Here is a 12,561-nt window from a genome sequence, read left to right on the forward strand (position 1 = left end):
AAGAGTGAGTGTATAAACTGTTTCAGCCTGGGAGAGTGTGCCCAAATGAAATTCAGGTCCTCTACTGAGTTCTTTGGGGCTCTGGAAATCAGCCTTATCTGTTTAGTTGCAGCTTATGTGTGTGGTTTTAAAATGTGCCCAATAATACGGTATTAATTTATTTCTTGAATAAGGGTCGGATGTCAACAAGTTTTCAAAGAATAAAAAACTATTAGAGATCAAGCTATTCATACATTTCATCTAGTTCAGACTAGATAAGACACTGACAGCAGTATGCTGAGCTAAGCCACTTGAAATCCCAGAAATGGTCTGTACTCATATTACTAACGTTGTAAATCAATGTTTTTAACACATCCTTCATTCAAGAAACTCTTGAGCACCCTTCTCATCACTAGCCAGGAGTCTCCAGTGGGGGAACAAAGTTGTCTTATATTTGCTGCCCCTAAGAATAGATCTTAAAAGCTCTCATCACAAGAAAAAAAAATTGTAACTACATGGGACTTTCCTGGTGGTCCAGTGGTTAAGATTCTGCACTTCCACTGCAGGGGGAACGGGTTCCAACCCTGGTCTGGGAACTAAGGTCCCACACGCTACCAGGTGTGGCCAGAAAAAAAAAAAAAAACAGGAAAATAAAATTGTAACTACATGTGGTGATGGATGTTAACTAAACTTACTGTGGTGATCATATCACAATATACACATAAATCAAATCATTAAGTTGTATACCTAAAACTAATACAATGCTATATATCATTTATATCTCATTTTTTAAAAGTTTGCTCTTTCTTTGCACAGCACATGTGAAATACATACTTTCAATTATCATACTTTCATCATATTCATAATGTTCTCTATTTCCCTCAATGCTGAATCAAAAACAAAAGGCTTATATTGACCACCAACTATCTTCTGTGAATAAAGAGGGTAGAAGGATGCTTAGATGCAACCATTTTCACTCACAATAAAGTCCTTTCCTACCCAGTTGTGGCTGGTGCTCCTTTGGTACCAATCCCAGTGTCCCTGCCCAGTCTGTATCAAAGCTGATGTCATTAACTGGGCAAGAGAAAAAAATCCTCCTGGATTTAGCATGGATTTTCCGACGTTAAGTCATTGAGCACATTTCCCTTCTCCAAGCATGGTACAGGTAGACACCTGCTTCATATTCTGTGCATAATGATTTTGTCCAGCTCTGCTGTCAAGGAAAATATCTGCCAGCATGCACAGCTCATAGTAACTTGACATCTACACAGGTGGTTCTCAAAGTGTTCTCCTCAATCACTAACAGCAGCAGCATCTAGGAATCAGCTAGAAATGTAAAATGTGGGGCTTCATCCCAGACCTACTAAATGAGAAACTCAGTGGGACAGCGTTCAAGTGAAGCTGGAGCACACTAAAGTCTGAGATCCAACAGTATCATCTAAAAGACGAATGTTGTCAATGTTGCATTCTGCTTTCTCTTTTAATATATTTGTCACTGACTTTGTAGCTATTTTTAAAAGTATTTCAGCAACAGTGTGAACTATAACAGTTTTGACTGGCAGAAGTACAAATTTGAATAACCCTCTGTTTTGCTCTCTTTTCCGATTTCATTGACAATATTATTCAATATTACTAGAAAGCATTATTTTGTAGTTGTTCTAAAAAACGTGACTGGTTTACAGGGCACATCGCTTTGTTGTGTTAGGAAGTGACCTAAGAGCTTCACATTACAATTTAACCAAGTTTTATAGCAAAAAAAAAAAAAATAAGGTAATTAGGGGTGAAGGGATTCTTAGTCTACTAAAAATAATTTTTTGAATATTCATCATCATGCATCCAATTCACCCTTTCTATTTTGGGCTGCTGCATGAAGCCCTCATTCTCAGATTACTTGTCCCAGCAGACACAGATTTACATTCCATATTTGCATTGTAACACGTTTTTATTAGGTTTGCAAAGTTTTTCTGAGACATAGTCTTTCACTCTCCAAAGGCATGTATATTTCAGAGAACCACCTGCGAACCAATGACCCATTTTTATGAACTGAGGAGAGAAGGCAATACGATAGCAACAAAAAATGCAAATTTATCAGACAACATACAAATGATATGAAGATATGCCGTAAACTACTGTTTTCTGACTGTTAGCACCTAGATGGACTAACCAACATAGTCCTCTAGCGCATGTGCAACCAATGAAAATATTACGATTGTTAAAAATGAAAAAAAGATTTCTGTGAAAATAATCATTAAACTTATATGTTCAAATTTGTGAAATGCATGTGAACCAAATTTCCCCTATACACCTTCCTCTGAAACTGCCAAACAGCCTACAGAACTCTATTTTATGCTTCCTAAATCCTGAGGGATGTCCGTTTCTACCCCTTTCCATTCTTCAATAATTTCAATTATCTTATCTGCTAATCTCTCCTCTCCTTATTTTAACTCAGCTCAGAAACTTTACATTGAGTCCCTCTTATGAAATACTCCCCAGATCTTCCAACCTGGGCACAGAGGGAAGACAATCCCTGTTATCCGCAGATCCCCCATATAGTCAGAAAGCAATGCCAGGCTCTTGCATACCAGGCAGGAGATGGAATCCTAAGAACCTGCCCAGAGGAAACAAGCAAAGGGCTGAAGAAGGCCAGAGGGGTAAGAAATCAATCCAGACTCCCCCACAAAGCTTGAGAATGTGCTTGTTTGATCCAGCTAACTCCCCTAGCTGCCCTTTTTTTTTTGGTCTTTGCAAACACACTTCTCAAAAGCATGGTCCACAGTTTCCGTTGCTTCATCACTTATTTCCTCCTCACCCCCTTGCAACATAGTGCCCAGCTTCAACACTTCAGAATCCTCCATGATATTTGATCCCTCCCTCTTTCCTTCCACTACTTTACACAAAGTGCCTCTCACGAGAGGAGGGGACATATCAGGTGATCAGAATCGCCTGCAGGGCTCTGTCAGCCTCCATTTCAGAATCACCTCCATCAGAGGTTCTCAACCTCCGCTCACAAAAATCACATGGAGAGGTTTTAAAAGATACCAGTGCCCGGCCCCCACTCCCTACCTGTGGTGGCTTTGCAATCTGTCAGCTTGGCTAGATTGAACAACACTTCCCAGAATTCCCTTCCCAGTCAGGGTGGACCACAGAGAGATGCAGCGGTGGGGATACAAAGGGCGGAAGTGAAGGAGCAGCCATTCTGCTCATACATCGACGCTTCTCCACTGGCTCATCTCGTTGGCACAGACCAGTGACCAGACCTGCCCCCTTTCCACCTTCCCCTAGATCCTCCTTCAGCTTCTCCAACTCCTGGGCCAGGAGTGTGTGTTTAGCTCTGTGGCAAAGGGTCTTGGCTTCTGTAGGACACCCACACCATCCAGAACAGAAGCCATAAGAACTGATACAAGTTTCAGTCCATCATTGCGAGTCCCAGCTGGTTCTGGCTCTCCGCCACTTCAAATCCATCTTCCCCTCTGACTGCCTGCCCTGTGGGCTCCAGAGTCAGACACAAAGCAACACTTTACAGAGGCTGCCCAACAGCTCTCCACTTCACCCCACCTGTCATCCCCTGACTGACCTGGGAAAGTACTCATAACAGCCCTCCACGTTTGAAGGCTTTCAGCAACTTCCTGTGTCCCGGGAGATCAAGTCCACTCTTCTTACCCGGTGTTCAAAGCTCTCCAAACTCTGGCTCCTTCCCACAGGGCCTTCCACTGCCCCCCCACCCCCGGTGTGAACCCCATCGTTGAGTGCTTTCCGAACTCAATCAGCCCAAGAAAGAACAAAGCAGGGGTCACACAAGGAAAAGGGAAAGGGCCTCCTCGGGCCTGCCTAACAACGGAGGCCGCCAGCCTGGTAACGCCCCTACACACAGCCTACTGACAACCCACACCATCTCTCTCTCTCTCTCTCCCCGCTTCCTTCTCTACCGTACTTGCTGCCTCCCACTTACATTAACGGTAATTAATACACACACATTTGCATTTTCATATTAGAGGCAGAAAGAACGTAAAGCACAAATTGTTTTTTAGAGGTGCCCCAGACACTTTAACTGGCAGCGGCTGACCCCTTCTCTCATGTCCAGTTAATGCTGCTGCTACTACGAACCTATTCCCTGAGCTAAAGGAGGAAGACAGTATTTAGTTGATTCTCCAGCACAAAAACACAGCTTAAACCAAAGGGGATCTTCACAGTCCTCTCCCAGCACAGATATTCCAAAGTCAATAAGGCCTTCTTGTCTGCGGGAGCTCTCTACAGCAGCATAGGAACTGGCTTTGAAATTTCCTCACTGAATATAGAGAATTTCCTTATCGTGGGTGTCTCTTAACCTGCATCTTGGAAAGGAGGCCTTACATAGTTAGGGCATTTGACCTCAAAGCTGTCTTTCTCCAAACACCAAGAGACTGAGAAAAACGGTACTGCAGTGCTGAATGAGGGCCCTCGCCCACTGCTGTTGCTATGGTTCCCATATCATATAATATTAATATGCAAAGTAGGTATTTGACACCTCCCCCCAAGGGCTACATCTGAGTGTTTCAAGTTTTTGCTTTTGCCCTTTTTGCTACCCATTCATATGCAAAAGTTTGCATTGGAACTTGCTCTGTAGATTCCTCCACAAAAATACTCACCCATACTTCTCTGCAAGTCCTCTGGCTTCTTCCTCTTTTACTACTCTTTGGTCTTCCAGATCACTCTTATTTCCACATAACACTATATCTGGGTTTTCACAATATGCATGCATTTGTAGCTGGCCTATTAATATAAGAAAATTTATTATAGGTAAGTAATGCAAGTCTATGATCAGTGGAGAATACATGCAAAAGTGCTCTGAAACTGTAAATGGATATACAGATATAAGAAACTGATATAATTCTTTCAAAGCACCAAGACCCTAAGCTATAAAACTAAATGGATGGGGCAGAGATGTAAAACTAATCCTACCCTTATGCACATACCCCAGCTTATTTATTTCGGAGAGGAATGGGAGAATTTGTTCTCTCTCCAAAAGTTATGTACACACACACACACACACACACACACACACACACACACGTGTACACACACACATGCATACACATACAACATAGCTGTCTTTCTTATGAAGGCCATTTGAGAAAAAAAAAACACTTGGAGGATTTACTAGTGCTTATGGCTAATCTTAAAGCTCGGTTTTTCATATATTTTCTCTCCATAGCAATGACATTTTAAAACAAATTGTCTTTCTATAAACTAACGTATTTCCATCTGAAATGTTTTTCACATTTTCCTATTATCCTAAGGCAGAATCAATTTAACAAAAACAAACAAAATATAGGGTCAAATGAAGATAGAAAACCCAGAATAAATAGTAAATGATTCTGTCACCAGAACCAAGAAGCAGGAGACTACAATTCTTACTCCATAGCTGCTATTTCTTTTCACCTGAAAACTTGTAAATAGGCAATAATTTTTAATAGCAGTTAAATCAAGGGAACTTCAACTAAGCTAAAGAGCTTAATCTCCCAAAGAAGGAAAATAAAGCCTTATTTCTTCCTCATCACACTCCACAATGAAATGAAAGCAACCCAAACTTGCACAATAAGACATCCTCAAAAATGTGTGGCTTAATTTATTTTTTATCATGGTTAACCAGAAAAGTGTTGACATTTTAGTTCCTCATCATAAAGTCACGTTCGCTATATCTTATCATGAGAAAGTCAAATCGGCAAGTATTTACTGAGCAATAAGGGAGGCCTGATACTTGGTGTAGAATTCAGGGCACTGACCTTTGCCCTCAAGGGACAGTTAGGGGAAACAAGACCCATACAGGCAAGACCAAACTGTGTACCATTTCCAACAACAGCCGAGACCTTTCTTTGCTCCAGGCTGTTACACATGCTGTCCCCACACCCTTGAATACCCAAACACAACCTTCCTTCAGGGACTCCCAACCCTTCCTTTAAGACTTGCCTCTCAGTTACCTCTACTGTGAAACCTTTCTGGTCTCCAGAGAGACTCTGTGCTCTGTTAACACCATGTCTGTTCAGTGTCATGGTTATGAGCATGAACTCAGGACTCAGGGTGTCTAAGGTTGAATCCTGGCTCTGCCATTTACTAGCTGTGTGGCCTTGAGGAAGTTACGTGGCCACTCTGTGCCTCAGTTTCCCCATCTGTAAATGGTGATAATGACGGTACTTACTTCATAGGGTTTAGGTGAGGATTAAATGAGTTAATTCAGCAACTCTTCAGGTAAGGTCCATGGACCAGCAGCCTAACCATCACCTGAGAACTTGTTAGAAATGCAAATTCTCAGGTACCACCCCAGATCTACTGAATCAGGAAGGCTGGGTTTGAGGCCTGGAATCTGTGTTTTAACAAGCCCTCCGGGAGGATCTAGATCATGCTTGCACTTGACAACCATTAAGTTAATATAATAAAGAATTTAGAGCTGCTGTGTATTACCAGTAGTAATGTTTAATAGAATTTATTTTGAGGAGTCTGGGAAGTACGATAATTGATCATTTTTCTTTTTCTTTTTTCCCAACTTTTCTACAAAATCTGTGAATTACTTACCATGGGTTCGATCCCTGGTCCAGGAAGATCCCACATGCTGTGGAGCAACTAAGCCTGTGTGCCACAACTACTGAGCCTGCATTCTAGAGCCCATGAGCCACAACTACTGAGCCCGCGTGCCACAACTACTGAGCCCATGCACTGTAACTACTGAAGCCCGTGTGCTACTGAACCCCACGTGCTGCAACTACTGAAGCCTGTGTGGCTAGAGCCTGTACTCTGCAACAAGAGAAGCCACCGCAATGAGAAGCCCGTGCACTGCAACGAAGAGTAGCCCCCACTCGCCGCAACTAGAGAAAGCCCATGTGCAGTAATGAGGACCCAACACAGCCAAAAAAGAAAAACAGGTAAATTAGGGACGTCCCTGGTGGTCCAATGGCTAAAGACCCTGCGCTCCCAACGCAAGGGGCCCGGGTTCGATCCCTGGTCAGGGAAAATAGATCCCACATGCCGCAACTAAGAGTTCGCGTGCTACAACTAAAGACCCCATATGCCTCAACTAAGACCCGGCACAGCCAAATAAATACATAAATTGATTAATTCTTTTAAAAAATCTCACCAAGGAAAAAAGCACATACATAAATAACTACAACTAGAGGTGGTATGTGATAAGGACCCTGTAAGTAGTACAAAATGTAATAGGAGTTAAGAGAGAAAAAATGTAATCCAACAAAGTTATCACAGAAAATTTCATGGAGGCCATATTTTGCTATATTTTAAAGAATAAGTAAAACTCAACTTTGTAAGGAAATGGGAGTGGGTGTGGGGAGGGCTTTTCAGACAGAGGGAATAACAGGAATAAAAATATAAAGGCAAAAATAGGTTAAAAATATACCTTCTGGGCTCTTGTCCCATTTATGTGAGGCTACAGAAGAAAAGTTTAGAAATATAGGCTGCTTTAGAGGTTCCCTACAAAACACGCTGCCTGTGGGCATGACTGGCTCCTCCTACAAGCTCCAGAAAGACAGGTGAGTGATACAAAACTATCTGATTCCTCTCAGATTTCAAATTCAGGCCCAGAGGACACAGCTCTCTATTCAGTCTCCTAAACTCAGCAGGGATCACCTTGGGACTCTTACCCCTTGCCCAAGAGGGCATGGACAGATCTTGGGTCAAGGGACAAGGGACTGCAATGCAGCTCTGGAGAAGCAAAGGGAGGGGGCAGAACTGCTTCCTCCCCCTGGGCCTTCAGCGCCCAGGACTCAGCTACCTGCTCAATGCAACACTGCCTCTGTTCTTCTATCACCATTGGTGTGTGCATATATATATATATATTTTTTTTTTTTAATTTGACCAAAAAAAAGAAGAAATGAATGATCCCTCTAATAGTCAAAATACTAACAGGAGGAGGAAAAATAAAATGTATAGATAATTAACAAATTTTTATTCCTAATTAAGATTTGCTATTACCACCTCTGACACTGAACCTTATACCTTTTTTTAAAAAACGGGGTTGGAGGGAGGAGAATGCTTTCCATTGAAGATGCGAAATCTCCAATATGCATGTCTTCTTTACCTAACTGGGCAAAAAGAATTCTTTTACACTATAAGGAAAACATAAAACAATACATACATACACATAATTTCACATGATTTTGTTCTTCATCTAACTAGCCATAAAGCCCAAATGGACAAGATTTATCTTGTCCAGAGTTTCAGTTTCTGCCAGTGAAAAATAGGTGGGTTGATGCTCTTTCAATGCTGAGATTCTATGAGCCCATCTCTAACAACAATCCTTATAAAGTGCTTGACTTAAGAAAGCCCCAGAATTTGTTCCGATGATGCAGAGGAGAGAATGATGAGCAAGGAATGAGGGTAAGAGATTAGAAATAGCTACCACCCTTCAATTGTAAGGGTGTGTGACTCAGGCAGGCATTTAACGAAGTGAAGCCCAGTAAGCATGACTAAAATGGGGAACCTATATTTAAAGTATTAAATAGCTCTTCAACTCGTAGTGATCAACTCAGTTGAGAAAGAACATAAAGGGCCACTGAATCAAGGGGGAAAAAGGGCCACTGAATCAAAAGCCAAAAGCTCCATGTCACTGGACAAGTCTGTTACTCTGCAAGGCTCAGCATCTTCATCCTAAAATTAGGACACACCACCTCCCTGCATCTGCTCACAGGGGGCACGTGGGGATCAGACACAAACTATGTGAAAATGCTTTGAAAACCACAAGGCACTAATAAATTACTTATTTAAAAACTTTTTTTTTAATTTTTAAAAATTATTTATTTTTGGCTATGTTTGGTCTTCGTTGCTGCGCACAGGCTTTCTCTAGTTGCGGCGAGCGGGGGCTACTCTTCGTTGTAGTGCACAGGCTTCTCATTGCGGTGGCTTCTTTTGTTGTGGAACATGGGTTCTAGGCTCACGGGCTTCAGTAGTGTGGCAAGTGGGCTCAGTAGTTGTGGTGCAAGGGCTTAGGTGCTCCACGGCATGTGGGATCTTCCTGGACCAGGGCATGAACCTGTGTCACCTGCACTGGCAGGAGGATTCTTAACCACTGCGCCACCAGGGAGGTCCCTCATTTTTTAAAATAAGGTTTTCTACTATAAAAACTACAGCCCATTACCCTTTCATAATACAAAAACTCCAAATTTTTAAGTAGTGGGTGTTTCGAAATAAGTGTTTTCACTCTAAAGATTTGGATGTTAAGAATTTAACATCACAGTCCTCTCAATAGATTCTCTAAGGTAACACTAATACAACCAACAGAGGAAAATGTACATTTGCAAGGCAAGAAAATGATACATTTGGTCAAGTAGCAGGATTTTAAATGGCTACTATAACCAATCATGTAAGAGATTAGGCTGTCTCCAAAGAGCCAAAATGCAGGTTCATATGTACTGTGCTGGGGACCACTCTGGCCAATGCAGTTCTAGAGGTTTCTACGACGGGATCCTCCTGGTAAATGCTCTGGCCCTAAAAGTAGAAAGAGGGCCTCTAAATACAGAAGAGACATGGAGCCAGGGGTAGGGTCCATTAAGTTTTCAAAAGGGTCAATGTAATATATGTTTTAAACCCTGGGATGGTAAAATACCTGATAGCACTTCTCTAGGCTTCTATTTCCTCATCTATAAAATGCAGATAAGAGTCCCCTTTGTGGAAAAGACTGATGAAGAGATTACACAGAAAGCACTCCTTGTATCTCGAGTGTAGGATGCACTCAACAAATGAAAGTTAGCATGACTAGAGAAAGCAGAGTATTTCAGTTATCTTCACCCCTAAACTAAGAGCCTTGCTCCTTTAAACAGCATCTTAAACAGCACTAGGAGCTCTTACAGAACAACTTACAAAAGAAGTAGAATATCAAAGGGGTTTTATTGCAGGGAGTGGGAAGCAAGAGGCAGAGAGACTATTAACACTTACTTATCCAGTTTCTGACACTGAGGAAACTTTGCTCATTTGTCAGATCAAAGAGCAGAAGAAACCCCATAGCATCTCTGAAGAATGCGGTTGTCAAGCTGCGGAACCTGGGAACATAGAGCAGATTGGTCACCTAGACCATGGCCCCACTCTTGAAAGATAAAGCCACCAGCAGTGCCCTCAGCCTCTTACAACAGGTCATCAAAAACAAGTTAGATGTTTAATAACATGCCACTGTTTCTAGTAACTTCACATTATATATGCACATTATACATGCATAAATCTTATTTGTGCAAGATTTACTGAATTATGCTATTACATTAATAGATAATTTCAACAGTGTAAAATTATGTACATAATCAATGATATTGGATAGCATACAAAATATAGTAAATAGTTATCTAGAGCAAGAAAGAATATGTGAAAACAAATCTAGACTTTCTAAAATGCCAACAATTATCCAAAGTTAAACTTGCAATTTTCTTTTAAAATAAAGACCATCTGTGTAAACTTTTAAAAAATTTTAAATAAGTTAGATGATGATATTCCAAACATGTATATTACAGTTATTTATCTAACTGATAAAAGTTTATATGTTAATAGGCCATGTGATTTAAAAACCCAGCCTGCTGGACAGGGATGACACAAGAACTAGCTCGTGATTCCTTAGTCTCAGTCAAGAATTTATTGTACAATTAAGAGTTAAATAGGCCAAAAGCAATGGTGCTTGCTGTGTTTGTCTTCTTTGTCCTGTGAAAGCTTGACTTAACATCACAATGTGTTCCATGACCTTTTAATTTTCAGTCTCTAAAGAAATCTCTTATCTCTGAGAACCATTTCTTTGGCTTTAAGGTGGGGATAGTATCGCCTCAGTCTCCCCTTTCTTGGTACTCTCTCCACCAAGGATTTATCCTGCTCTCTCCCCTCTCTCTCCCCCTCTAGTAGCAGGTTTTCTCTTATTTTGCTTTTATGCAAAGCCTGCAACTGACAGGCATAGGCTCCAGGGAAGAAAATACTGATACAAATCTGTCATCTAATCCACTCTTTTAAGTTTTCTCAAATATTTCTAATCCATGTTTTTACAAAAAGAATACTTATCTTTCAGAGATACGTACCAAAATAGTTACGAATGAAATAATTTGCTATCTGGGATTTGCTTCAAAATAATTGGGCGGTGGGGGTGGTGAGAAAAGATGAGGAATATACGTGAAGTACGATGGGCCACAACTTGATGGCTGTTGAAACCAGGGAATTAGTACCTGAGTTCACTGTACTCTCCTCTCTACTTCTGCATATACTTGGAGTTTCCCATGATAAAAAGTTAAACAAACAAAATCCTTCAAGGAAATTGTGAGCGATAACACAGCTACAGCTAACTAAAAGCAACTTCAAACAGACTTGTGGTTGCCAAGGGGGGAGAGAGGTGGGAGAGGGATGAATTGGGAGTTTGGGATTAGCAGATGCAAACTATTATAAACAACAAGGTTCTATTATATAGCACAGAGAACTATATTCAATATCCTGTGATAAACCATAATGGAAAAGAACATAAAAGAGAATGTATATATTTGTATAACTGAATCACTTTACCATACAGCAGAAATTAACACAACACCGTAAATCATCTATACTGCAATTTTTAAAAAGTAACTTCATATGAAGATTTCATGTGACATTTTTGTCAAGCAACCTCTGACCATATAAATTAATTCCAATGAGATTTTCTACTAGGTTTCAACAATCAGGTAAGAATAATGCATACAACTCTACAGCTTTCTTTGTGGTTGAGTAAACAGCAAAAGCAAATGGAGAAAAGTATACAGGTCTAAAAAAAGGGTGGGAGAAAAAGAAAAAAGTCCATAAGTAAAAGGGTCCATTTTGAAAAGGATTCATTTTTTCCTTTGACCTTGTATGAAATAAAGCCACCATTATCATCTCAGACTGATACATTTCCTGCTAATTTGGCACCATGTCTTATCCAGGTGCAAATCAACTAATCAGCTGGCCTTTTCCTGCTCAGGTCACTGTGTGAAGAGCGCAGCTGTTTTTCCCCTTTCCTCCAGTAAGGAGCACGTAAGTGAAGATCTCATACCTCTCCTGCCCTGCTGTGTCCCATAACTGCAGGTGGATTCTCTGGCCTCTGCCAATGGCTCCATCTGGTCCATTGGCTCTGTACACCTAAAATGGAAAAATGAAAGAGAAAAAGAGAACTTCTGAGAGAACTTCTTCTCACTTTCCTATTCAGTACAACTCCCCTAAGCATCTAAACTTCTAAAGGAAATCCCATCTGGAATACAATCTTATTTGTATTTTATTCCAAATAATTGTCTTTGGGTAACACAATAATTTGTATTAAATGATGTATGTACATTATGTATCTTTATAAATATATTACAAAATATACAAGTAATACATAATTTGTATTAAAAAATAATAATCAGCTCACCTTTCCTCAAAGTCCCCTCAGGTCACTAGTTTCAGGAAATATTACCTTCTCCCCATCCTATCTTTAAAAAGCACTCTTAAAACAATTTTTTTTTTTTTTTTTCTTGCGTTATGCGGGCCTCTCACTGTTGTGGCCTCTCCCATTTGCGGAGCACAGGCTCCGGACGCGCAGGCTCAGTGGCCATGGCTCACGGGCCCAGCCGCTCCGCGTCATGTGGGATC

The 12,561-nt window shown here is 40.9% G+C and overlaps 1 protein-coding gene across 1 annotated transcript in view; it reads right to left on the minus strand.

The window, feature by feature from the left end:
- Positions 1-12,561, minus strand: part of RAB27A (RAB27A, member RAS oncogene family) — a 58,731-nt gene that overhangs the window by 7,515 nt on the left and 38,655 nt on the right. Inside the window, exons 4-6 of the mRNA XM_007456611.1 lie at positions 11,987-12,072; positions 9,898-10,001; positions 4,605-4,728 (exon numbers count right to left, since the gene is read on the minus strand). Coding sequence (XP_007456673.1) covers positions 4,605-4,728; positions 9,898-10,001; positions 11,987-12,072 — 314 coding nt within the window. The remainder of the gene's footprint in view (positions 1-4,604; positions 4,729-9,897; positions 10,002-11,986; positions 12,073-12,561) is intronic.

This window comes from Lipotes vexillifer, unplaced genomic scaffold (genome assembly GCF_000442215.2).
Source record: "Lipotes vexillifer unplaced genomic scaffold, Lipotes_vexillifer_v1.1 scaffold861, whole genome shotgun sequence".
NCBI lineage: Eukaryota > Metazoa > Chordata > Mammalia > Artiodactyla > Lipotidae > Lipotes > Lipotes vexillifer.